Raw genomic sequence first — 25775 nt, 5'->3', positions numbered from 1 at the left:
TCAGATTATTATTTGCAGTGAAAATTGTATTTAAAGATGTTTGAGGCGTTTTCCATGTCTCTTGCAGGAGAGGCTTTTTTTAAGGATTTGACCAGTATCAGACTGATGGGGTGGTCTGACTCCCGCCGCCCGATCCATCAGCTATTTATTGTGCATGTGCATTCCTATCTCTGCACATTTCATTGACTATGGGACTGCCAAGTACAGTGCTCAGTCCTGTAGACAATGAATGGAGCGGAGGCAGAGCATGTGCATCTCTCCTCTATTCAGGACGGGGCTGCAGAGAACAATCTTGGGTTCATTGGGGGTTCCACACCCGGAAATCAGAAAGTTATGGCAAAGGGGAAAACTTGATTTTTGGGGGAATAGTAAATCTGATCAATATTATGCAATCAGGAGGATATAATAGACGCACGGGTGGATCCTCCAGGTGTGAGATTCTCAGGGTCACAGCGATTTGTAGATTGCAGCATCACCGAGACGTCTCCTGCTCATCCCTACAGACGACTTTATTAGGTTTCTCCGTAAACATGTTGGAAAATGTTGGCATTTCACTACCTTTCACCTCCTGACTTTGCACTTTGTGCTTCTCCCGGAGAATGTAGCAGAGTATTTATACTGATGCAACAAAATATTAAAATCAATAAAGAAGGAAAAGTCGCGGTAAGAGACTTCTGGCGTCAGACCGGAGGCATATTACCCAGGACAGGAGGGGTTAATGGCAACAACTGAGATTTACATAAATAGAAACAAATGTAACAATAAAAAGGAAACAATGTAACCGCTCTGTACTCACATCCTCATTGGTCGTCTGGTTCAGAGACACCAGGAACGTGTGGAATCCAGTTAATCCCACCACGGACCACAGGGTGAAGAAGCAGATGAAGACCTCCAGGACAGTGCACGAAGAGTTAAGGAGCAAATGTGGACTGGAAATCAGTGCAACAAACCCTCAGCTGTGGGAGCAGAGCAGTGGGGTGGTCTCCTGTGCATCAACAGAGGACCCTATAGTGTCAAAGGGGGGCACCAGCCGAGGAACAGCCCCACGTATCCATCCACACCGGAGAGGGCATTATGTCCCACCACATACATCTATATACTAATAATGGGGGCATTAGGGGTGGAGCGGGGGGTACGCAGCAATAAAGATCAGACAGGGGCGCACATGCGTCACCACCTCTCCGTGATGATGTATGACGGCGTCTCGGCTGTAGGCTCAGCTTGGAGCATTCATGGCGGATCCCGTGGACCGGCCACAAATGCACAACATGGGATAATGGGAGGGGGACTGGACAAACACAACGAGGAAGAAGCTGGAGATTTAATCCAATTCCCCATGTGCAGATGGACCGGTGATTGCCTCGCTCTGCAGGGTCCGGCGTGCCCACTCATCCCGCGGACAGAGCTATACTGTACAATGGAGAATTATTGCGGGATCTTCATGTAAATGCATCTATACATATAAGCGAAACGCACAACGTTCCCATCCCCCCATCTCACTGACGGATAGGTAACCCACAAACATTTTTGTTGAAAAAAAAATTAGGCAAAAAAAATCAATCCAAATAATTAAAATATACGGCATTCAATTTTATTAACACATAAATTATAACACCATAAAAATATAGAAAGGAAGAAAATATTAAAAATGTAATAAATAATTACAAAATACAGGGGGGGGGGGGGGGAGGGGGGGACAGGTCTGCATAAAATAAACAGTCAATACTTCATAATTAGCCAACAAGGCATCAGGTATGCTTAAATGAAAGCAGAAACGAACCACTGCACTGATGGGGTATAAAGACGTCCTTAGTCTACGTTCACATTTGCGGTTAGCGCCGCAGCGTCGGGCGCCGCAGCGTCGCCGCATGCGTCATGCGCCCCTATATTTAACATGGGGGTGTATGGACATGCGTCGCACTTGCGTTTTGCGCCGCATGCGTCACTGCGGCGCACGCGTCCGGGCGCAGAGGACGCAGCAAGTTGCATTTTTGCTGCATCCAAAATCAATGAAAAAAAGGACGCATGCGGCGCAAAACGTAGCGTTTTGCTGCGTTTTTGTTTGCGTTGTGGCCCCGACGCTGCGGCGCACAACGCAAATGTGAACGTAGCCTAAGAAAGGTGCTGCACGCAAAATATATTGTTCATACACGCTCTGATCAGAAAAGAATAATAAAGAATATTTATATCAATTAAAGTCAATTTGTAATGAAAAACTGATCAGACTGACTCCATATATCGCACATCACCCATAACAAATATACATCATTCAATCACAATGTATGGATAGCAAAAAAGGAGTAAAGTGCCCAGTGGATACTATTACACATATACATGGAGCCTGATGGACAATGCAGACATTCCAGCACCAACAGTGCACAGCCCCTCCACAGACCCCAACGCGCGTTTCGCACCGCTTCGTCACACCCTGGCGTGGTTAGTTTCTACTTACATTTAATAATACCCGATGCCGTATATTGCATCACTTGGCTAATTATGATGTATTGACCGTTCCCCTTCTTATTTGTATATTGTAATTATTTATTAATTTGTTTAGATTTTCTTCCTTTCTCGAATTTTATGGTGTTACGGTTTATTAGGTGTTAATAACATTGAATATATTTTAGTTATTTGGATTGATTTCTCCTAATTTTTTTGAACACAATTTTTTGTTGGTTTCTTCGTAGGCATTTATGCATTCTTTACTTTGGTAGCTTCTCCTATTTACTTTACTATGCACGGAAGGATATGTCCCCGGACTTTCTTTCAGCGTATTCAGGAAGCCAATTTTTAAAGAATCTTAAATAAAAGTTAGAAAAAAAAAAAAACTTTTTCATAAGCAACAAAGCAAATCAATGGCAAAACCCAACCACGAGAACAAGACATAGCGTAATGCGCCGAGCTGTGTACCTAAGCTCACCATGTATGATACGGTCTGCTGAGCTGTGTACCTAAGCTCACCATGTATGATACGGTCTGCTGAGCTGTGTACCTAAGCTCACCATGTATGATACGGTCTGCTGAGCTGTGTACCTAAGCTCACCATGTATGATACGGACTGCTGAGCTGTGTACCTAAGCTCACCATGTATGATACGGTCTGCTGAGCTGTGTACCTAAGCTCACCATGTATGAAACGGTCTGCTGAGCTGTGTACCTAAGCTCACCATGTATGAAACGGTCTGCTGAGCTGTGTACCTAAGCTCACCATGTATGATACGGTCTGCTGAGTTGTGTATCTAAGCTCACCATGTATGATACGGTTTGCTGAGCTGTATATCTAAGGTCACCATGTATGATACGGTCTGCTGAGCTGTATATCTAAGCTCACCATGTATGATACGGTCTGCTGAGCTGTGTACCTAAGCTCACCATGTATGATACGGTCTGCTGAGCTGTGTATCTAAGCTCACCATGTATGATACGGTTTGCTGAGCTGTATATCTAAGGTCACCATGTATGATACGGTCTGCTGAGCTGTATATCTAAGCTCACCATGTATGATACGGTCTGCTGAGCTGTGTACCTAAGCTCACCATGTATGATACGGTCTGCTGAGCTGTGTACCTAAGCTCACCATGTATGATACGGTCTGCTGAGCTGTGTATCTAAGCTCACCATGTGTGATACTGTGTGCTGAGCTGTGTATCTAAGCTCACCGTGTGTGATACTGTCTGCTGAGCTGTGTATCTAAACCCACCCTGTGTGATACTGTCTGCTGAGCTGTGTATGTAATCCTCTCCTGTGTGATACTGTCTGTTGAGCCGTGTATCTAATCCTCTCGTTTGATACTGTCTGCTGAGCTGTGTATCTAATCCCACCATGTGTGATACTGTCTGCTGAGCTGTGTATCTAATCCTACCCTGTGTGATATTGTCTGCTGTGTATCTAATCCTCTCCTGTGTGATACTGTCTGCTGAGCTGTGTATCTAATCTCACAATGCAGGATACTCTGCCTCACTGTATCTAATCCCGAGTGTGGTACATCACTTCCTGGCGCAGCGCGGAGGAGCCGGGACTCACTGAGGGCGACGTAGACAATGTTGAAGGTGAAGATGTAGATTGTGAGCAGCGACAAGGACAGGATGAAGAGGTAGAAGTAGCGGTAGTTCCTCTTCCCCACACAGTTCCCCACCCACGGGCAGTGGTGGTCGAATCGCTCTGGAAAAGGAGCAGAATCCTGGCTGTGACCTCTCCTTACTACTAAGGACCAGGGCTGGGACACATGCTGGGAGTTGTAGTTCCACAGCTGATGCTGGCAGTGACGTGCAATATATCCCCCCACATGCAGTTACGCACCCACACAGTTATCGCAGATGCTGCAGTGAGAGGCACGAGGAGGACGGAAGATCTTGCAGGTGTAACAATACTTCAGCTTCACGATCTGATTGTTGATCTGCACGTTCTTGATGCGAGGGGGCGGCCTCTGACCCTGCGGCACGCTGCCATTGGCGGCCTCTGAAACACAAAGATCCTAAATTAGGAGGATAACCACGGCGTCCGTGGATAGAACGCACAGCACTGACATTAACCACGCCACTCACATACACGGTCACTACACATACCATACACGCATGCTCAGCACTGACATTACCCATGCCACTCACATACACGGTCACTACACACATCATACACGCATGCTCAGCACTCACATACACGGTCACTACACACACCATACACGCATGCTCAGCACTGACATTATCCACGCCATACACTGTGTGCAGAATTATTAGGCAAGTTGTATTTTAGAGTTTTATTTTTCTATTGATCAACAACTATGTTCTCAATCAACCCAAAAGACTCAAATATCAAAGCTTAATATTTTTGGAAGTTGGAGTGGGGTTTTTTAGATTTGGCTATCTTAGGAGGATATCTGTTTGTGCAGGTAACTATTACTGTGCAGAATTATTAGGCAACTTAATAAAAACCAAATATATTCCCATCTCACTTGTTTATTTTCACCAGGTAAACCAATATAACTGCACAAAATGTAGAAATAAACATTTCTTACATGCAAAAACAAAACCCCAAAAAATGAGTGCCCAATATAGCCACCTTTCTTTATGATGACACTCAGCAGCCTCCATCCATAGATTATGTCAGTTGCTTGATCTGTTTACGACCAACATTGCGTGCAGCAGCCACCACAGCCTCCAGACACTGTTCCGAGAGGTGGACTGCTTTCCCTCCCTGTAGATCTCACATTTTATGAGGGACCACAGGTTCTCTATGGGGTTCAGATCAGGTGAACAAGGGGGCCATGTCATTATTTTTTCATCTTTGAGACCTTTACTGGCCAGCTACACTGTGGAGTAGTTGGAGGCATGTGATGGAGCATTGTCCTGCATGAAAATCATGTTTTTCTTGAGCGATACCAACTTCTTCCTGTACCACTGCTTGAAGACGTTGTCTTCCAGAAACTGGCAGTAGGTCTGGGAGGTGAGCTTCACTCCATCCTCAACCCGAAAAGGTCCCTCAAGTTCATCTTTGATACCAGCCCATACCAGTACCCCACCTCCACCTTGCTGGCATCTGAGTCGGAGTGGAGCTCTCTGCCCTTTACTGATCCAGCCTCTGGCCCATCCATCTGGCCCATCAAGAGTCACTCTCATTTCATCAGTCCATAAAACCTTTGAAAAGTCTTAAGATATTCCTTGGCCCAGTCTTGACGTTTTATCATAGGTTTCTTGTTCACAGGTGGTCGTTTTTCAGCCTTCCTTACCTTGGCCATGTCCCTGAGTATCGCACACCTTGTGCTTTTTGTTACTCCAGTAACGTTGCAGCTCTGAAATATGGCAAAACTGGTGGCAAATGGAAACTTGCCAGCTTCACGCTTGATTTTCCTCCATTCATGGGCAGTTATTTTGCGCCTTTTTTGCCCAACACGCTTCTTGCGACCCTGTTGGCTATTGGCCATCAAACACTTGATTGTTCGGTGATCACGCTTCAAAAGTTTGGCAATTTCAAGACTGCTGCATCCCTCTGAAAGACATCTCACAATTATGGACTTTTCAGAGCCCGTCAAATCTCTCTTCTGACCCATTTTGCCAAAGGAAAGGAAGTTGCCTAATAATTAAGCACACCTTATATAGGGTTTTGATGTCATTAGACAACATCCTCCTCATTACAGAGATGCACATCACCTGATTTACTTAATTGGTAGTTGGCTCTCAAGCCTGAACAGCTTGGAGAAGGACAACATGTATAGAAAAGGATCATGTGATCACAATACAACTTGCCGAATAATTCTGCACACAGTGTACATGCATGCTCACCACAGACATGGATGCACGCGGTCACTACACACACACCATACATACATGCACGCTTCCTACATCTATACATGGCCGCTTACCACATACATGGACAGTGAAGATACACCATGACGTTGCATTAACTCTCACTAATAGACAGGTTCTGGTTGGCACTGCCTAAAGAAATAATTTAAACAGGATGTCCAGAATAAAAAAAAAAAAAAAAAAAAAATGCTGCTCTGTTTTGCAGACATTTTGCCCCAGAGTCCTTTCTATGGCTGCAGAAATCTCAGACTTAGCAACACCTGTGTATTTTTCGTTACAGTACCACTGATTTCCACTGCAGATGGTGAGGCCCAGGCTTGAGAATTTCTGTTATAAAGAATTTTATTTCAATTGCCGCCTACTTTTATCCAGCAGATGGCACTGTTGCCAAATAAAACGATACAGTTACATGAAAAAGTTTGGGCACCCCTATTAATCGTAAGCTTAATGTTTTATAAAAATTGGTTTTTTTGCAACAGCTACGAGTATTTCAGTTTCATATATCTAATAACTGTTGGACACAGTAATGTTTCTGCCTTGAAATGAGGTTTATAGTACTCACAGAAAATGTGCAATCTGCATTCAAACAAAATTTGACAGGTGCATAAGTATGGGCACCTCACCAGAAAAGTGACATTAATATTTAGTAGATCCTCCTTTTGCAAAAATAACAGCCTCTAGTCGCTTCCTGTAGCTTTTAATGAGTTCCTGGATCCTGGATGAAGGTATTTTTGACCATTCCTCTTTACAAAACAATTCCAGTTCAGTTAAGTTTGATGGTCGCCGAGCATGGACAGCCCTCTTCAAATGATCCCACAGATGTTCAATGATATTCAGGTCTGGGGACTGGGATGGCCATTCCAGAACAGTGTAATTGTTCCTCTGCATGAATGCCTGAGTAGATTTGGAGCGGTGTTTTGGATCATTGTCTTGCTGAAAGATCCATCCCCTGCGTAACTTCAACTTTGTCACTGATTCATGAACATTATTGTCAAGAATCTGCTGATACTGAGAGGAATCCATGCGTCCCTCAACTTTAACAAGCTTCCCAGTGCCGGCATTGGCCACACAGCCCCAAAGCATGATGGAACCTCCACCAAATTTTACTGTGGGTAGCAAGTGTTTTTCTTGGAATGCTGTGTTTTTTTGCCGCCATGCATAACGCCTTTTTGTATGACCAAACAACTCAATCTTGGTTTCATCAGTCCACAGGACCTTCTTCCAAAAAGAAATTGGCTTCTCCAAATGTGCTTTTGCATACCTCAGCCGACTCTGTTTGTGGCATGCTTGCAGAAACAGCTTCTTTCGCATCACTCTCCCATACAGCTTCTCCTTGTGCAAAGTGCGTTGTATAGTTGACCAATGCACAGTGACACCATCTGCAGCAAGTTGATGCTGCAGCTCTCTGGAGGTGGTCTGAGGATTGTCCTTGACTGATCTCACCATTCTTCTTCTCTGCCTTTCTGAGGTTTTTCTTGGCCTGCCACTTCTGGCCTTAACAAGAACTGTACCTGTGTTCTTCCATTTCCTTACTATGTTCTTCACAGTGGAAATTGACAGGTTAAATCTCTGAGACAGCTTTTTGTATCCTTCCCCTGAACAGCTGTTGAATAATCTTTGTTTTCAGATCATTTGACAGTTGTTTTGAGGAGCCCATGATGCCACTCTTCAGAGGAGAGTCAAACAGGAGAACAACTTGCAAGTGGCCACTTTAAGTAGCTTTTCTCATGATTGCATACACCTGGCTATGAAGTTCAAAGCTCAATGAGGTTACAAAACAAAAAAAAGTGCTTTAGTAAGTCAGTAAAAAGTAGGGAGGAGTATTTAAAACAAGAAAATTATAAGGGTGCCCATACTTATGCACCTGTCAAATTTTGTTTGAATGCAGATTGCACATTTTCTGTTAGTACAATAAACCTCATTTCAAGGCAGAAACATTACTGTGTCCAACAGTTATTAGATATATGAAACTGAAATAGCTGTTGCAAAAAAAAACAATTTTTATAAAACATTAAGCTTAAGATTAATAGGGGTGCCCAAACTTTTCCATATAACTGTATCAAACCTTCATCCCGGATGACCTGGATCATCCAAGCAGGAAAACTGCAGAACTCCTGAGGCCGGAGCTGCACAGCAACACGTCACTCGCAAGTCACTGGGAAACGGCCGACAAGTCACAACTTCAATTTGTAAGGGAGATACAATGGTGCAGGGATCATATTGGAAAACCCAACTCAGAGGTGCTGGTGTGTTCTAGAAACCTGCCTGACAATCACTGTCAGAGTACACACAGTAATAGCCTGATATATTGGAGCAAAACAGCAGGAATAAAGTTACCTGCACGGGGCAAAGATTGTCTACACAGTGTTTTGTCCAAACAATTTGATGCCCCAGATGAAGCAGTAAATGCGAAACGCGCGTCAGGGGAGGGTGTCTGCTGCATATTTGGGATTCCAGTAGTGAAATATTTTTCCTTGTGTCTGTTACTCTGCACTTTACCATATTTCCCGATATGTCGAGAGCTTATATTCCCTCTTCTTTCTGGCTTCATCTCTTGTATTATTCTATTAAGGAGCACTGACTGGTCCCACAGGAGGAGAATACCGATGACGTCACCACGTGGACCCAACACTTATCTTTCCATAAATCAGAAATTTCATCTACAGTATAAATACAGATTATACAGGGGACGGATGGAAATAACAAAATGAGCATCGATAGTGACGTCCCCGTCTCATGGGCAGGCGATACCTTCAAAGGAGGCACAATACTTCAAAAACATGGCTGCTTTTCTGCCCAAAGAGTGCCACATCCATCCACAGGCTGTGCTTTTACGGTGATGGGTACGAACCCTTAGATGGGTCACATTGAAAGCAAAAGAGAAGTCAAAGATGCTATAGGATTTTTACAGGATGAAAAGGGTGAAGTTGTCAAAAATGATGTTGAGAAGCCGAACGTTTAAATTTCTATTTTGCATCTGTTTTCTCTAAGAAAGCAAATATAACATCAACTGATCTTCATGGTGCAAGCGAAGGAACAAAAGAATCCACACTATCTATAAACAGAGAGAAGGTGAGGGACACTGAGCTAATTTACATCTCCTGGTAAAGAACAATTACATACTAGGGAACTGAAAGAGTTAACAGAGGAAATTGCAGAACCACTAGCCAGAATCTATGAAAATTCCTGGGGAACAGAAGTCCCAGAAAATTGGAGAAGAACAAATGCTGTCCCCATCTTCAAAAAGAAAAAAATGAAAGAAAACAGAGCCAGGAAATTACAGGCCAGTGAGCCTTACTTCTATACCACGAGAGATCTGTGAACAAATGCTGCTGTCCTTTCACCAGACGATCATCGGTGTCCACAGCTGCCATCCTTTCACCAGACGACTATCATCAGTGTCCGCAGCTGTCGTCCTTTCACCAGATGAAGATCAGTGTACGCAGCTGTCGTCCTTTCACAGACGATCATCGGTGTCCACAGCTGCCGTCCTTTCACCAGATGATCATCGGGGTCCGCAGCTGCCGTCCTTTCACCAAACGACTACCATCAGTGTCTGTGTGACGCCCCAGGGCCCTGGTTGTCACAGTGGCATTGCTTTCCTCACGGGGAGAGTGATGTCATACTTGGAAGGGATGGAAGATTCCTCTTAACAGGTAATCAGCACATACAACACTGTTCTGAATACAGGCCAGAAGGGGGAGCTCTACACCCGACTTCAGAGGAGCTGCTCTCTCTGGTTGGGAGGAGTTAGTTGCTAGGCAGTTAGGAAGGGTTAGACAGTTGGTGCAGGACAGCAGACTGGAGCAGTCTGAGGCAGAAGGACGGGTGAGGGGCCGTACAGCCTGAGGTGCTGTAGCTCCTAGATAGCGAGATACAGAAGGAAGAACAGCCTTTAGCTGAAGTGCCAGAGAGCGAAGCACAGTAGTGTGTGACAACAGGGGAGAATAGCAGTGACTGGGCTACATCCCTGATAGAGTGCAGATACTGGTAACCGGAAGACTGAGTTTGTGTCGGACTCTAGGAGGCACAGCAGAAACCGGCAGGACAGGTAGACTACACGTAACCTGTCTGCCCTAACACCCAGGAGACACAGTGACACAGAGCCCGGGTCATGATAGAGACCCTGTAAAAAGGCTCGAGTCACCTGTCATACGGATTTCAGTCCTACCTAAAGGAGGACAGAGATAACTGAGGACCTTGCCAGAAGCCATAGGCAGTAAGGGACTATAATACCACAGTGCTAAAAGGAAGGCTTCTAATTCCACCTGGTAAAGGGAACTCTCAATTGCTTCCAAGCCGGCCGGACCCTGCCTGTCCTGTGATCTGTGCCCTGGACTGTGGCGGCCTGCTACCATCAGTAAACCAGGTAAAGAGACTGCACAACTGCGTCCTCCGTTCTTTATCGCACCACTCACCATCTTCATCCACTACAAACGGGAGTCCTGGGGACCTACTTCACTTGTGGGATGTTATACCATCTAGTTTCCATTAAAAACACCGCAAAGGACCCCCCCCCCCCTAAAGCAGCGTCGGTCATCCCTGACCGAATACCACAGGTGGCGTCACAAACTCTTATTATCTCACAAATCCCTGTAAAGACCGTCCCCTTAACATGGGCGCCCAGGGCAACGGACTGGGTCGCCGCTGCCTTAACACATCCCTTTAAGTACCGAGTACCCCACGGCTCTGGCGGGCATTACATCTGCAGCCGCCGTCCTTTCACCAGACGACTATCATCAGTGTCTGCAGCCGCCGTCCTTTCACCAGACGACTATCATCAGTGTCTGCAGCCGCCGTCCTTTCACCAGACGACTATCATCAGTGTCTGCAGCCGCCGTCCTTTCACCAGACGACTATCATCAGTGTCTGCAGCCGCCGTCCTTTCACCAGACGACTATCATCAGTGTCTGCAGCCGCCGTCCTTTCACCAGACGACTATCATCAGTGTCTGTCCGCAGCTGCCGTCCTTTCATCAGACGATGTATAAATTGTGACCAGCGAACGATAAAAATAAGACTAGAAAGATCTAAACTCATCTGGTTGATCTCGTTCCTGCTCCTTCCACAAGGCCACATTCCTATTATTCTCAGCTTTGGAGGCGCGAAGTGAAGGTGATTAAATCATCACAGACGTGTTACTACCAAATAATGAAACCTGCAGCGGGCGATAATCCGGAGACACCGGGGCCAAAAACGTATCAATGAGGTGAATGGCAGCTGCAACCTGCTGAGCGGTGAGGTGCGACGTCTCAGAACAGCGAGAACGACTGCACGATCCGGATATCGCCCCGCAGAAGAGAATGCACCAAGCAGCAGGATCGCCAAGCATCACTGACCCCTCATACACCTAATAATGGGGGAGGAGTCGGACCACCATGATAATCAGAGGATTCATCATCAATATTATGACTGTATGTTCTCCCCATGTTTGTGTGGGTTTCCTCCATATTCTCCGTTTTCCTCCCACATTCCACATACTGATAGGGATTCTAGATTGTGAGCCCCATCGGGGACAGCGATGATAATGTGTGCAAACTGTAAAGTGCTGCGGAATATGTTACCGCTATATAAAAATAAAGATTATTATTATTAATAATAGGATCCTGGAAGCCTTTGATGACTTCTGGATTTGTGGCACAATCTGAAATGGTAAAGAAAAAAACGGATGAAATCAGATGAAAAACTGATACAACGGATGAAAAAAAAACGATACAACGTGCACAATGTGCGATCTGTGTCTGGCTATATAAACGGACGGCGGACGGATCCTTTGTGGACGGATCAGTGTTACAATGTAGCAGTTTTTCATCGTTATGAAGATGATAAAAGCGGGATTAGCTTCTGACCGGCTACTACTGGATCCGTGGACTCCAGGGATCACAGCATGGATACTCGATCCTCCGACTATGGCGCTGGTCCGAGTCTTTGCACCTGGAGAGCAGCGGTTTTGGAGCAATGTGAACACTGAGGAGGTTACTGCGCTTATACAAGACCCACCGCCCCGACATACAGCGGCTGATGAAGGTGCGGACATCGGAGCCCCATCGGCCTGACATCCATCCAGCTGTGCTCCACCGCTCCTCCATGACAGGAGTCCTCATGGACTTTAGGAAGATAACATCCAGGCATTACACAACCTCCATGTTCGCCCGAACCCCACCCAATACTACACCCTAGCGGGCGAGGTCTGTGGAACCCCCGAGCTTTCCTGACTGCCGATGTAGATGGTTTTTGTGCTTGATGCCGAGACGTTCCTCATAAGACAGAGCCTGAGCGATAACACTCACAAAGAGGGGCCTGGAAAAGTTGTGGCCCGAAAGGGGGGCTTGATCATCGGTGGGTGACCGCTGCAGACCAACATGGCCACAGCAGCAACCAACCTGTCACATCTGTGGCCAGTGATTGGCTTCAGTGATCAGGCCCCAACCATGCTGGAAGAGAAGGAAAGAGACAGATGGAGGACCGGCCAATGGGACAAAGGAGCGTTGGGGGAATCCAGAGGAGGGTGTCCCCCTTTTTTTTGTTTTTTAAAGTACACATATTTATATTGCCTTATTTAAAGAAAAGCAGTGGAAAATCCCTTTAAAGGGACAGTGTCACCTGAATTTGGAGGGAACAATCTTTAGCCATAGGGGCGGGGTTTTCGGGTGTTTGATTCACCCTTTCCTTACCCGCTGGCTGCAATATTGGATTGAAGTTCATTCTCTGTCCTCCGTAGTACACGCCTGCACAAGGCAATCTTGCCTAATATGCTAACAATGAGTCTAGAAGCCACATTCACACAAATCCTCCTCGATGCGGCTTTTTTGCCACAATTTTCTGAAAAGCTGCCAACACTGCCGCATTGTTACTGTGTAAAATCGCAGCAAAAACGCATTGTGTGAACACGACCTTAATGTTAATAATAAACCGGTACAAAAGTCATCCAGAGCAACCTGATCCACGTACTGTCACCAGGAGGATTCCCATAGACTACAATGGTCAGAGCCATGGACGCACGCCGGCAGCTTTCACCATAGTCACCGACACTTTCTGGCCACAATGTGCCGGATTCTGCAGCCAAACAGCCGCAGTGCAACATAAACCAGAAACCAAAAAAAAAAAGTTTGGGATCCACCAAAGAAATGTTAGTAAATGTCTCTGTAGGAATTCTCCTTTATTAGAAGAAGTGATAAACGGCTTTATTATATTAAATGCGGAAAAACAAACCACAAATAATAACAATGATAAAGAATAACTAATAAATATTGACTATGTCAATAATAAGAAAAGCTACTAATAAACATGGCTCCTAGTTTGTTATTCCGACTTTAACCCCTTAGTGACAGAGACAATTTTGTATTTAATGAACAGAATGTTGTGACCACTGTCACTTTATGAGGTTATAACTCTGCAACGCTTCAATGTATCCCGGTGATTCTGACATTGTTTTTCGTGACACATTGTACTTCATGTTAATCGTAAAAATTCTTAAATAGGACTTGCGTTTATGAAAAAAAAAATGGAAATTTGGCAAAAAAATTTGAACATTTAGCAATTTTCAAAATTTTAATTTTTGTGCCCTTAAATGTCACATAAAATAGTTAATAAATAACATTTCCCACATGTCTACTTTACATCAGCACAATTTTGGAAACAATTCTTATTTATTTGTTAGGACGTTATAAGGGTTAAAAGTTGACCAGCGACTTATCATTACACCAAAACTTACAAAACCATTTTTTAGGGGCCATCTCACATTTGAGGTGAGCTTGGGGGGGGGGGTCAATATAACAGAAAATACCCAAAAGTGACACAATTCTAAAAACTGCACCCCACAAGGTGCTCAAAACCACATTCAAGAAGTTTATTAACCCTTCAGGTCCTTCACGAGAACTAAAGCAATGTGGAAGGGAAATAAAATGAACATTTTAGTTTTTTCACAAAAAATTTACTTTGGAACCAAACTTTTTTTATTTTCACAAGGGTATCAGGAGAAAATGGACCACAAAATGTATTGTGCAATTTCTCCTGAGTACGCCGATAACCCATATGTGGGGGTAAACCACTGTTTGGGCATATAGCATGGCTCGGAAGGGAGGGAGCACCATTTTTGTTTTTGAACACAAAATTGACTGGAATCAATGGTGACGCCATGTTGCCTTAGGAGACCCCCTGATGTGCTTAAACAGTGGAACTCCCCAAATTCTAACTCCAACCCCAACACAGGCCTAACCCCAACACAACCCTAACCCCAAAACAACCCTCCATAACCACAATCCTAACGACAACACAACCCTAACCCCAACCCTAAACCTAGCCCCAACCCTAAGGCTACTTTCACACTAGAGTCGGGCTCGGCCCGTCGCAGTGCGTCGGGCCGAGGTTACCGACGCTAGCGTTGTACACGCCGCACAACGGGGGCAGCGGATGCATTTTTCCAGCGCATCCGCCGCCCCATTGTGAGGTACGGGTAGGTGGGGGCGGAGTTCTGGCCGCGCATGCGCAGTCGGAAATGGCGGTCCGTCGGCAGCAAAAAACATTAGATGTAATGTTTTTTGCATCCAACGGTCCGCCACAACACGGCGCAACCGCCGCGCAATGGTTGCGACGTGTGGCAATGCATCGCTAATGTTAGTCAATGGTGAAAAAAACGCATCCTGCAAGCACTTTTGCAGGATGCGTTTTTTCGCCAAAACGACGCATTGCGACGTATTGCAAAAAACGCTAGTGTGAAAGTAGCCTAATCGAAAAAAAAAATTACTTTATTTTAACCTAACAGAGTTAGGATGACAGAGGGGGGTCTGATTTACTATTGCGCATGCGCTCGCCATTTTCTTCCCGGAAGAAGATGCCTTGGGCCGGGAGAAAGGACCAGGGGATGCACGAGCTGCCTAAGGTACCGGGGGGGCTCGGGGGACCCCCATTTCTCTCTCCTCTGGTGTGCTAGATCAGAGGTGTCAAACTGCATTCCTCGAGGGCCGCCAACAGGTCATGTTTTCAGGATTTCCTTAGCATTCCACAAGGTGCTGGAATCATTCTGTGCAGGTGATTAAATTATCACCTGTGCAATACAAGGAAATCCTGAAAACATGACCTGTTGGCGGCCCTCGAGGAATGCAGTTTGACACCTCTGTGCTAGATCATATCAGAGGAGAGAGAAATAAATGGGAAATCAGACTTTTTTTTTTTTTTTTGCAGTCGCCGTTATTTGGTGAATAACAGCAATCAAAACACTGGGGAGAATCATGTTCTGCGGGGTCTCAGCTACCCCCGGTAGCGCCCTGGAGATTTTCTGACACTGGGGGGTGTTAGAACCCCATTTCTCAACATCGTTAAAAAGCGGCGTCGAGGAATAAGTACCTTTAACTGCCACCGTTAAAAGGCGTATAGGCGGTCGTTAAAGGGTTAATAGATTAGGAATAATAATTAAATAAATTAATAGATTAGGAATAATAATTAAATAAATAATAATAGTAATACAGATGAGAATTTGTAGAACACTTAAAACAAAATGATACTTTGTCATTTACCTGGTAAATCCCCCACAGACCCGGTGGTTCCACCAGTTTTGGGGATGCCCCCGGTGAGGACGTGCCGTGCATGTACATCTGCTGCAGCCAAATCAGTGACCCCAGTAATAATGGGATACGAGACACCCGAGACCAGTGATTGGCTGCAGCAGTCACATATGCATATACGGCACGTTATCATTGGCAGGACCACCAGAATAGCGGCAGATTTTCTACCTTTACCGTGTTTTTACCATAAACTAACTTTTTTTAAAGTTCTGGAAAACAGCTTTAAACTTTACTTTAAGGTTAGACACGGATATTTTGGAGACGCTGTCACCATGCCAATGTCACGTGACCACGATGGATACATGTAGCTTTACTGCAGTGGTCACAGATGCGCCATCTGTTATACAGGACACTGCCTCTCTGTGCTGCACAGACTTGGCTCGGCCGCATACATGTGAGTCGGGGCAGAGCTGCATTACCAGACACATCCTACAGATTATAGAGGCGCCATGTAAGTTTCCAAGTAAATTAGGGGAAAAAATAAAGATGGAAGAACGTATGGAATGTTCGGTTATATCGAGCGCTTAGAAACCTTGTGACTCACCGATCTCCATCTCAATAAAAGCAGCTTCATCCGGCAGCGCTCGGGGTATTACTCCGGGGTCACTGAAGCTGGTCCGTAATAATGTGGCCATGGAAAAGAGGAAGAGGACGGCTGCAAACACGGGGATCGCTGGTGACAGCTGCACGGCCAAATAGCGACATCTGCACAGGAAACAGCAGAAACAGTCAGCAATGCGCGGCCATCATAGAACACTCAATAATCCACCCTAGCACCCACTGGCCAAAAACTGCCCCCGAAAGTGAGGCAGATACAAGATGGGAAATAAACCGCTAAATCTTAAAAAAAAAAATAAATAAATAAAAATCTTATAATTTGGCTTCAAAAGTCACATTAGAACCAGGAAAAGATTCGAGTCCCAAAATGTGTGAGCTGAGCTGCAGTTCCCAAGGACGACCACTACACGGTGTATGGCGCTGTGGTGTCACACGCTACTTCTGATGGCCCGGGACACGGTCACAGTGGATTTGTGGGGGCGCCAGGTGTCAGACCCCCACTGGTCAAATGATGACCCGTCCTGAAGTAAGGACACCCCTCATAAGAGATCACACATTACAAACTTTGTATGTAACAGACATAAGTCTGCATGGGAGCTGTATACACATTACAGAACATTACAGTTGCTTCATTATCAGACATTATTAGCAAAAGTTCACAACCCCTTAAACTTAGAATTTAAAGGAGACATGAAACATCAGAGAGCTCACGACCGATAGAAGTTTTATAAAGAAAAATAAAACTTCTGGTTGAATCCTGAGCGTTCAGACTAAACGCCGAGAGGAACACTCTGCTGAAAACAACAAGTGCAGCAATGTCGCGCGGCCTCGTAAACCATCATAGGGCCGGATCCTTACAGCTCTCGTGGCCCTAAAATCAGCGATCATCGTATAGAAGCCAGAGCCAACTGGGGGGCAACACTGCTGTCATCTCCATCTGCATACATCTCGCCATTGTCTCTAGCTGCCCGCACGGGAGGCTAGGGCGCCGCACGGCAGGCTGGGGAACCGCACGGCAGGCTGGGGAACCGCACGGCAGGCTGGGGAAAAGCACCCCGCACCGGAGGCTAGGGATCCGCACGGCAGGCTGGGGAACCGCACCCCGCACCGGAAGCTGGGACATGACTGACAGCAGGAAAAAAAAACAAAAAAAACAGGACAGGAGGAAAAAAACAGCCTTAGGCCATGTTCACACGATCCTTTTTTTGATCCTTTTTTTTTTTTCAGGTCCTGATTTGGAAAACCCGCAGTGCAAAACTGCACTGCTGATTTTCCTGCAGTTTCTTCTGCAGATTCCTCTGCGGGTTTTCAACAGCACTTTCCTATTGGTGCCTGTTGAAAACAGGAGCTGAATCCGCAGAAAGAAGTGACATGCTACTTCTTTTTTTCTGCAGGCAAATCCTCGCGGATTTGCCTGAGAAAAAAAGGATAGTGGGCACAGCGGTTTTTGTTTTCCATAGAGTAACATTGGACTGTACCCTGCATGGAAAAAGGACCTGAAAAAAAAAAAGGATCAAAAAAAGGATCGTGTGAACATAGCCTTAGGCTGGGTTCACATGAAGCAGTTTTGCTGCAGTTTTTTTGCATTTTTTTTTTTTTATTATTAGGAAGAGCCGTGAGATCTTTATGCACACATGAGGATTTTTTTCTTTTAGAACTGCCATGTTTTGTTAAATCTGCAGCAGGTCAGATCTTTTTACAGCATTTTACTACCCATAAGTGAAAAAAAAAAATTGCATGAACTGCAACAGTGTTTTTGAAGCATTTTTTGTTGACTAAAACCAACTTATCTAAGCATGTGCTGTAGAGCATGCGCACACGTAATCCATAGCTACAAAGGTGACAAACGCAGTGAAAACGCAAAAACATGAATAATTTGAACTCCGTTTTTACTGCCAAGAGAAAGAGCAGGTTCTGGCTGCAGAAAAAAAAAAAAAATAATAATGTGGCCAAAATGTTTCCAGCAGTCCACGCAGCGGTCAGTAAATGTCGCCGGCGGTCTCTCATGTTCTCATTGTACCCAGGTCCTCCGCTACAGGAGCCGCCGCGCTCATCCCCCGTGTGGAACAGAACAGGAGGGGAGAAGTTATTACTCAGGTCCAACATCAAACTAAATAATCGTGACACTTACTCGAAAGCAAAGAAGAGCGAACACGTCCCCAGGATGAGGATGAGCGTCAGGTAGAAGATCCCCTTCTGTCTCGCCATCATGACTCGGCCATCACAGCAGAACGTATTTTTCCCGGGAAGCTTCTCCCATTTACGAGTCACCTTCTTCCTCACCATCATGACAGACATGGTGCCACCGCCGCGCAGGGATACACTCCACCAAGCCGGGACCTTAATTCAATCCTTTACACTTTGCTATCCAAGGCTCCTCCATACGAACCAAGCGAAGATGAGCAACATACTAGACGGGAAGAACGTCCTACAAAGAACAAGAGGAAATGCAACAAAAGTTACAATCTGTGTCCTTCACTTCACAAAGGAGAATGTGGCGCAATACAGGAGAAATCACTGGCAACACTAGGACGGGAGGCACAAACAGCGCAGAACACAAGGGGCAGGACGGTATTATAGTATTTATAAACACGTACACAGGGAGCAGTATTATAGTAGTTATATTCTTGTACATAGGGGCAGTATTATAGCAGTTATATTCCTGTACATAGGGGCAGTATTATAGTAGTTATATTCTTGTACATAGGAGCAGTATTATAGTAGTTATATTCTTGTACATAGTGGCAGTATTATAGTAGTTATATTCTTGTACATAGGAGCAGTATTATAGTAGTTATATTCTTGCACATAGGAGCAGTATTATAGTAGTTATATTCCTGTACATAGGAGCAGTATTATAGTAGTTATATTCTTGTACATAGGGGCAGTATTATAGTAGTTATATTCTTAAACATAGGAGCAGTATTATAGTAGTTATATTCTTGTGCACAGGAGTAGTATTATAGTAGTTATATTCTTGTACATAGGGGCAGTATTATAGTAGTTATATTCCAAGAATCTAGGCATTTATCTTGTGAGCTAATATTGCAAAAAACAAACAAACAAAAAAATAATAAAGTATACCCCGCTCCGCCCCCCGTTGTACGCGCGGTGATTCCGTGTTTGCTTATTGGGCACATGCGGAATCACCGGATTTCATAAAATCCCATCCACTATGCTGTAACATCTGGATGCTGCACAAGTATCCAGCGTCCGATCTGCAGCAAAAACTCCAGCAATACGCCCCGTGGAAACATACCCCAATACAGGTGATCGGTGTATTACCGCCAGCAGCCTTTGTTGTACTCTGTGTGATCCGGTTCTGATCCTATAATCCCCACATCACATTAATACTAGCGATACATCAGATTGTATAACGGGGACATTGGTTATAGAGATGGTCCTGGATCCGCCGTTTTATGGCCGCTTCTACATTCGCGCTGAGGCCACGTATCAGACGGTCGGTTCCTCGGCACATCGGGCAGAATCACAGCAGGACGGTTATTTTTACATTTTCTTTATCCTGCCAATCTGCACAATGAGCAGAGAAATAGGTCAGCCGCACATGTGGAGCCGCAATGGAGGAATGTCGGCCGCCCACCGCTTCTGCTTTTAAGAATCCGCGGCCGAGGTTATTATTGCTGCCAGATGATCCCGTCGCTCCTCAGAAGGTCGTTCTGCAGAAGATCTGAGGACGATTCCGAGCCGCTCACTTGTTAAGAACAAAAAGGCTCTGGATCTATTAGTTGTATGAAGCTTAGAAAGAAACCAGAGCGCGCGCTCCTTCATGGTGGGTGACGGTAACGGGGCGACGTGGAGCCGGAAACATCACAGGGAAATTCAGACATAATGTCGAGTGCAGCTTTGGTTGTGACTGGAGGATGGTAAATTCTTTTGGATTTATCAGACAAGGCCTGTTCTTCACCCTAAGATCCCAGGTAGAGAACAATCCCTTTAAATTCTTACACGGCCGGATCATCACCCCCAGGACTCGTAGTTATTAGTGACTTTGGCTGGATGTTGGGGGTCGTTGTCCGGCTGCAGAATAAATCTGGAGCTGATCTGACGCCTCCTGATGGTATCACATGGTGGGTCAGTGTCTGCCGCGATTTCTCAGCATTGAGGACCCCATCAATCCTGACCAAATCCACAACTCCATCTCCTGAAATGCCATCAAACCTGCAGGACCGTCCACCGTGCGTCACAGCTCCTGCGGACCCTCGTTACAGTGCTTGCTGCTCTCCTGTGGACCCCCGTTACCGTGCCGCTCTCCCGCAGACCCTCGTTACCGTGCGGCTCTCTCGCAGACCCTCGTTACTGTGCCACTCTCCTGCAAACCCCCATTACCGTGCCGCTCTCCTGCGGACCCACAGAAGAGACATCTAGGAGACACAAGCAACCGGGAGAAGAAGAGGTGCTGCAGGGCCAGTAGAGGAATTTTTTCTGCAACAACTTGGGCCGTTGGGGTCTCTAAACTCCAAGTACATATTATATTCTCTATAGAGGAGCCATCCTGTCCTGTTAGGGGATATGGAAGTCATGGAGGGGGCCACTTTCTCAGAAGCCCCCGTCCCCCTCATCGGGGAGCTCCAGCACGGACTCACTAATTAGCAGCCACGTCTGGCATTCTGACGGACTACATTACTTGTTCAGAAAAGAGAAAATGATGGCAACGTTTCCCCAGCAAAATCAGCCCCTGTGATTGGTGCATTGGACATGGTGGCGCTCATGTTTAAGGGGTTGTTCGTGATCAGCCTGTCCCTTTAAATGAGAAGCCCTGATCGGCAGTGGATTTCCCAGCCTCCGATGTCTCCTCCTCGGCTCACGCTTACTGTAATGGTGACTCAGGAGCGGCGTCAGGTCATTCTCACATTTTTCAGAATTATCTGAACATTCTGATTATCTCATTTCAGGCTCTGGCTCTTGGTTACATAAAGCGAAAATATTACCAGAAAGTAACAAAAAAAAAAAAAAAAATGTACAAATAAATCAGAATCCTTCATTTATTAACTACAGTAACCGGGACAAAAGTATAAAGGTCACAAAGGATAAAGAACCGCGAGCGATGATCAGCATAGAGCGTACCCCATTACATTATCACCGCGCTCATTACTGGGACACACTAACATCTTCGCTGCTGGATCATTTTACACCTCACTGCCTTATGTCTCTAAAATAGGAACATCAACTGAAAAGCTAAAACAGGAAACAAAATTATCATAGATGCCGATAGCCAGATATCTAATGAAAGAGGACTGGAGTGTCTCATAGTATTCAAGTCCTCTCCATAAGTGCTAACTCTGGGAACACTTCCTATACTCCAGAGCTGCACTCACTATTCTACTGGTGCAGTCACTGTGTACATACATTACATTACTGATCTTGAGTTACATCCTGCACTATACCCTAGAGCTGCACTCACTATTCTGCTGGTGCAGTCACTGTGTACATACATTACATTACTGATCCTGAGTTACATCCTGTATTATACTCCAGAGCTGCACTCACTATTCTGCTGGTGCAGTCACTGTGTACATACATTACATTACTGATCCTGATTTAGATCCTGTATTATACCCTAGAGCTGCACTCACTATTCTGCTGGTGCAGTCACTGTGTACATACATTACATTACTGATCCTGAGTTACATCCTGTATTATACTCCAGAGCTGCACTCACTATTCTGCTGGTGCAGTCACTGTGTACATACATTACATTACTGATCCTGAGTTACATCCTGTATTATACTCCAGAGCTGCACGCACTATTCTGCTGGTGCAGTCACTGTGTTCACCACAAGAGGGAGCTCACAGCACATGCACTAATTACTGAGCATAAGTACCGGTAGTCTGCACAGTGCTCCCCCTAGTGGTCGCTGCTGGCAGCTAGGATTTAAGATTTAACTGTGCAGGAGCTATGGCGCTCTGTCAGAAACAAAAATGGGCTGTTATCCTTATAAAAATGTATTAAAACAACAAAATTATTATAAGCACAAAACCAATAATTCATAAAAAAAAAAAGTTTTATTGGTTGGACGCCATTCACATTACAGGCACAGAATCATAGAATGTTAGAGTTGGAAGGGTCCTCCTGTGTCATCTGGTCCAACCCCCGGCTCAAAGCGGGAGTCACTAAATCATCCCAGACAGATGTCTGTCCAGCCTCTGTTTGAAGACTTCCATTGAAGGAGAACTCACCACCTCTCGTGGCCGCCTGTTCCACTCATTGATCACCGTCACTGTCAATAAGTTTTTTCTAATATCTAACTTGTGTTTCCTCCCATTCAGTTTCATCCCATTGCTTTTAGTCTTTCATTGTGCAAATGAGAATAATGATCCTTCTACAATGTGACAGCCCTTCAGAAATTTGTAGACAGCTATTAAGTCTCCTCTCTGTCTTCTTTTTTGCAGCTAAACATTCCCAAATCCTGTGACCGTTCCTCATAGGACATGGTTTGCAGACCGGTCACCATTCTGGTCGCTCTTCTCTGAACTTGCTCCAGTTTGTTGATGTCTTTTTTTTTAAATGTGGTGCCCAAAACTGGACACAGTATTCCAGATGAGGTCTGACCAAAGAGTAGAGGGCATTAATGACTTCACGTGATCTAGACTGTATGCTTCTGTTAATACATCCCAGAACTGTGTTTGCCTTTTTTGCTGCTGTATCACACTGTTGACTCATGTTCAGTCTGTGATCTATTAGTATACCCAAGTCTCTCACACGTGCTGTTGCTTAGCCCTATTCCTTCCATTTTGTATATGCTTTTTCATTTTTATTGCCCAGATGTAGTACTTTGCATTTGTCCTTGTTAAAAACCATTCTGTTAGTTTCTGCCCACTGCTCGTTTATTTATAGCTTTTTGAATCCTCTCTCTTCTCCAGTATTAGCTATCCTCCTAGCTTTGTGTCACAAGCAAATTTAATCAGTTTACCCTCAATTCCATTATCTAAATCATTGATAAAGATGTTGAACAATAAAGGGCCCAGGACAGATCCCTGTGGTACCCTACTTGAGACATTCTTCCAACCGTGTGCAGCCCATTTACAACCACTCTTTGGGTCCGATCACTAAGTCAGTTATGAATCCACCTAACAGTTACTTCGTCCATTCCATACTGCTTATATGTTTATACAAACATATAATGCTTTGCTGAAGTCAAGATATACTATATCTACAGCATTTCCCTGATCCACCCAGTCAGTGATTCTGTCATAGAAGGAAATTAAGTTAGTCTGACATGACTTATTAGCTACAAACCCATGCTGTTTAATCACTTCATTCTTATCCAGGTACTTACATACATGTTGTTTAATAATTTGTTCAAAGATCTTTCCTGGTATAGACGTCACACTCACCGGCCTATAGTTCCCTGGGTCCACCTTCTTCCCCTTTTTGAAAATAGAACATTTGCTCTTTTCCAGTCTTCTGGGACTTCTCCTGATCTCCAAGAATTTTCAAAGATTAGGGAGAGTGGTTCAAAAATTTCTTCTGCTATCTCCTTGAGTACTCTGAGGTATAATTCATCTGGACCCAGAGACTTGAATTCATTTATGTTAGCTAAGTGTTTCCTCACTATCTCTCCTTGATTCTTCCATTCCTTTAATAGGACAGTGAACATCAGTTGATGTTACATTTCCTTTCTGAGATTAAACAGCTGCAAAATAGGAATTTAAAAGTTTGGCCTTCTCAACATCCTCTTACCATTTCATCATTTTCTTCCTGTAAAAATCCTATAGCATCTTTGACTTTTCTTTTACTTTTGACAAATTCCCACCCAAATCCTTTTTTATTGCTTTTGACATCTCTTGCAAGCCTTAATTCATTGTCAGCTTTAGATAATCTGATTCGTGCCCTGCAGGTTCTGCAGACAGCATTATATTCTTCTTTAGATATGCCTCACACTTTCCATTTGATAAGCATTTCTTTCTTCCTTTTTAGCATGTGTTTAAGTCCTGTGTTCATCCATCCTGGTTTCTTTAAATGCTTTTTATTCTTCCCTCCTTTTGCAATTGTTAACCATTGTGCTTTGAGAATCTCATTTTTCAAGATTTCCCATCCTTCCTGGACATTTTTGTCCTTAAGGATATCCAGCCTTTGGATCACTCCGATTCTCTTTCTGAGTCCCTTAAAATCTGCCTTTCTGAAATCTAACCTTGAAGTCTGTCTTCATATATCTTCCTCCTCTAGTTATCCAAAATTGTAAAATAGCTTGGTCACTACCTCCTAGGGTCCCAGCCACTCTTACCTCCTCAACCATTTCCTCCCTGTTTATAAGGATTAGATCCAAGGTAGCAGATCCCCTTGTTTTCTCCCCTACCTTTTGGAAGATAAAGTTGTCGTCAGCAAGAGAGGATAAGGCTCCTTTCACACTTTAGTTTTTTGCCATCAGTCGCAATCTGTTGAATTTTGAAAAAAAAAAAAAAAAAAACAACAGATCCAGCGACTGATGCCGCTGGATCCTGTTTTTTTTTTTTTTTTAATAGACTTGTATTAGCGACGGATTGTTACAGAAGGCCTCACGTTTCATACGTCGTTGAATGGATTTGTCGAACATTGTCCGGCGGCCGGAGACAACGGACAAAGTAATGTTTATGTTTTTAAGTCTGACAGCGACGGATCCGTCCCCATCCGTCATTTGCTAGAATGGAAGCCTATGGGCGCCGGCTCCGTCAAATGACGGAGTCCGGAGACGGATTCCGGTTTTTTTTTTTTTGTTTTTTTTTTAACTGAGCATGCTCCGATTTATTTAGGATCCAATTAACCAGATCCGCTAGTCAGATATGTTGAAAAAAAAAAAATGAATCCATCGCATCAGTTTTTCCAGTCGAGCCAATGGATTGTGACTGACGGCAAAAAACTGATGTGTGAAAGCGGCCTAAGAATTTGTTTAACCTGTTAGTTTTACCTGAGAAATTCCCAACAAATGTCTGGATAGTGGTCATGGGAGATTTCAACTATGTCGACAGAACTCCCAGTCTCTGAAGCTTGGATCTCTGTGCAGATATACGCTTTTCTAACATACAATTCAACACCTCTTCCTCGTTTAATCAAGTCTGTTTCTTGCAAATAAGTTGTATCCTTCTAGCCTTGTATTTTAATCATGTGTATCGTCCCACCAAGTTTCAGTGATTCCAATAACATTTCTTCTCCCGTGTTAGTAGTTCCAATTGTTTGTTGCCCATGCTTTGTGCATTCGTATATAAACATTTTAGTTTGTGATTGGTTTCTCTTCCACCAATATTTTTATTATTTAGATTTTTTTGTCTTTGTTCTTCTCTTCCACGCCTAATAGAGTTCTCAATAGTATTTTTCAGGTGTATGGCTTTTTCTGGCCTTTTGCTTGCCTTCCCACATTG

General features: G+C 44.5%; 1 protein-coding gene across 2 annotated transcripts in view; it reads right to left on the bottom strand.

The window, feature by feature from the left end:
• Positions 1-25775, bottom strand: part of ZDHHC9 (zDHHC palmitoyltransferase 9) — a 66804-nt gene that overhangs the window by 9140 nt on the left and 31889 nt on the right. For both annotated transcript variants that reach the window (XM_077286509.1, XM_077286510.1), the window contains exons 2-7: positions 18550-18846; positions 16405-16565; positions 4299-4457; positions 4023-4160; positions 2751-2799; positions 797-899 (exon numbers count right to left, since the gene is read on the bottom strand). In XM_077286509.1, coding sequence (XP_077142624.1) covers positions 797-899; positions 2751-2799; positions 4023-4160; positions 4299-4457; positions 16405-16565; positions 18550-18716 — 777 coding nt within the window. In that variant the 5' untranslated portion in view covers positions 18717-18846. The remainder of the gene's footprint in view (positions 1-796; positions 900-2750; positions 2800-4022; positions 4161-4298; positions 4458-16404; positions 16566-18549; positions 18847-25775) is intronic.

Source organism: Ranitomeya variabilis, chromosome 2, assembly GCF_051348905.1.
Source record: "Ranitomeya variabilis isolate aRanVar5 chromosome 2, aRanVar5.hap1, whole genome shotgun sequence".
Classification (NCBI taxonomy): Eukaryota; Metazoa; Chordata; class Amphibia; order Anura; family Dendrobatidae; genus Ranitomeya; species Ranitomeya variabilis.
Note: the sequence above shows the minus strand (reverse complement) of the source record. Positions and strands in the feature narration are given on the sequence as shown.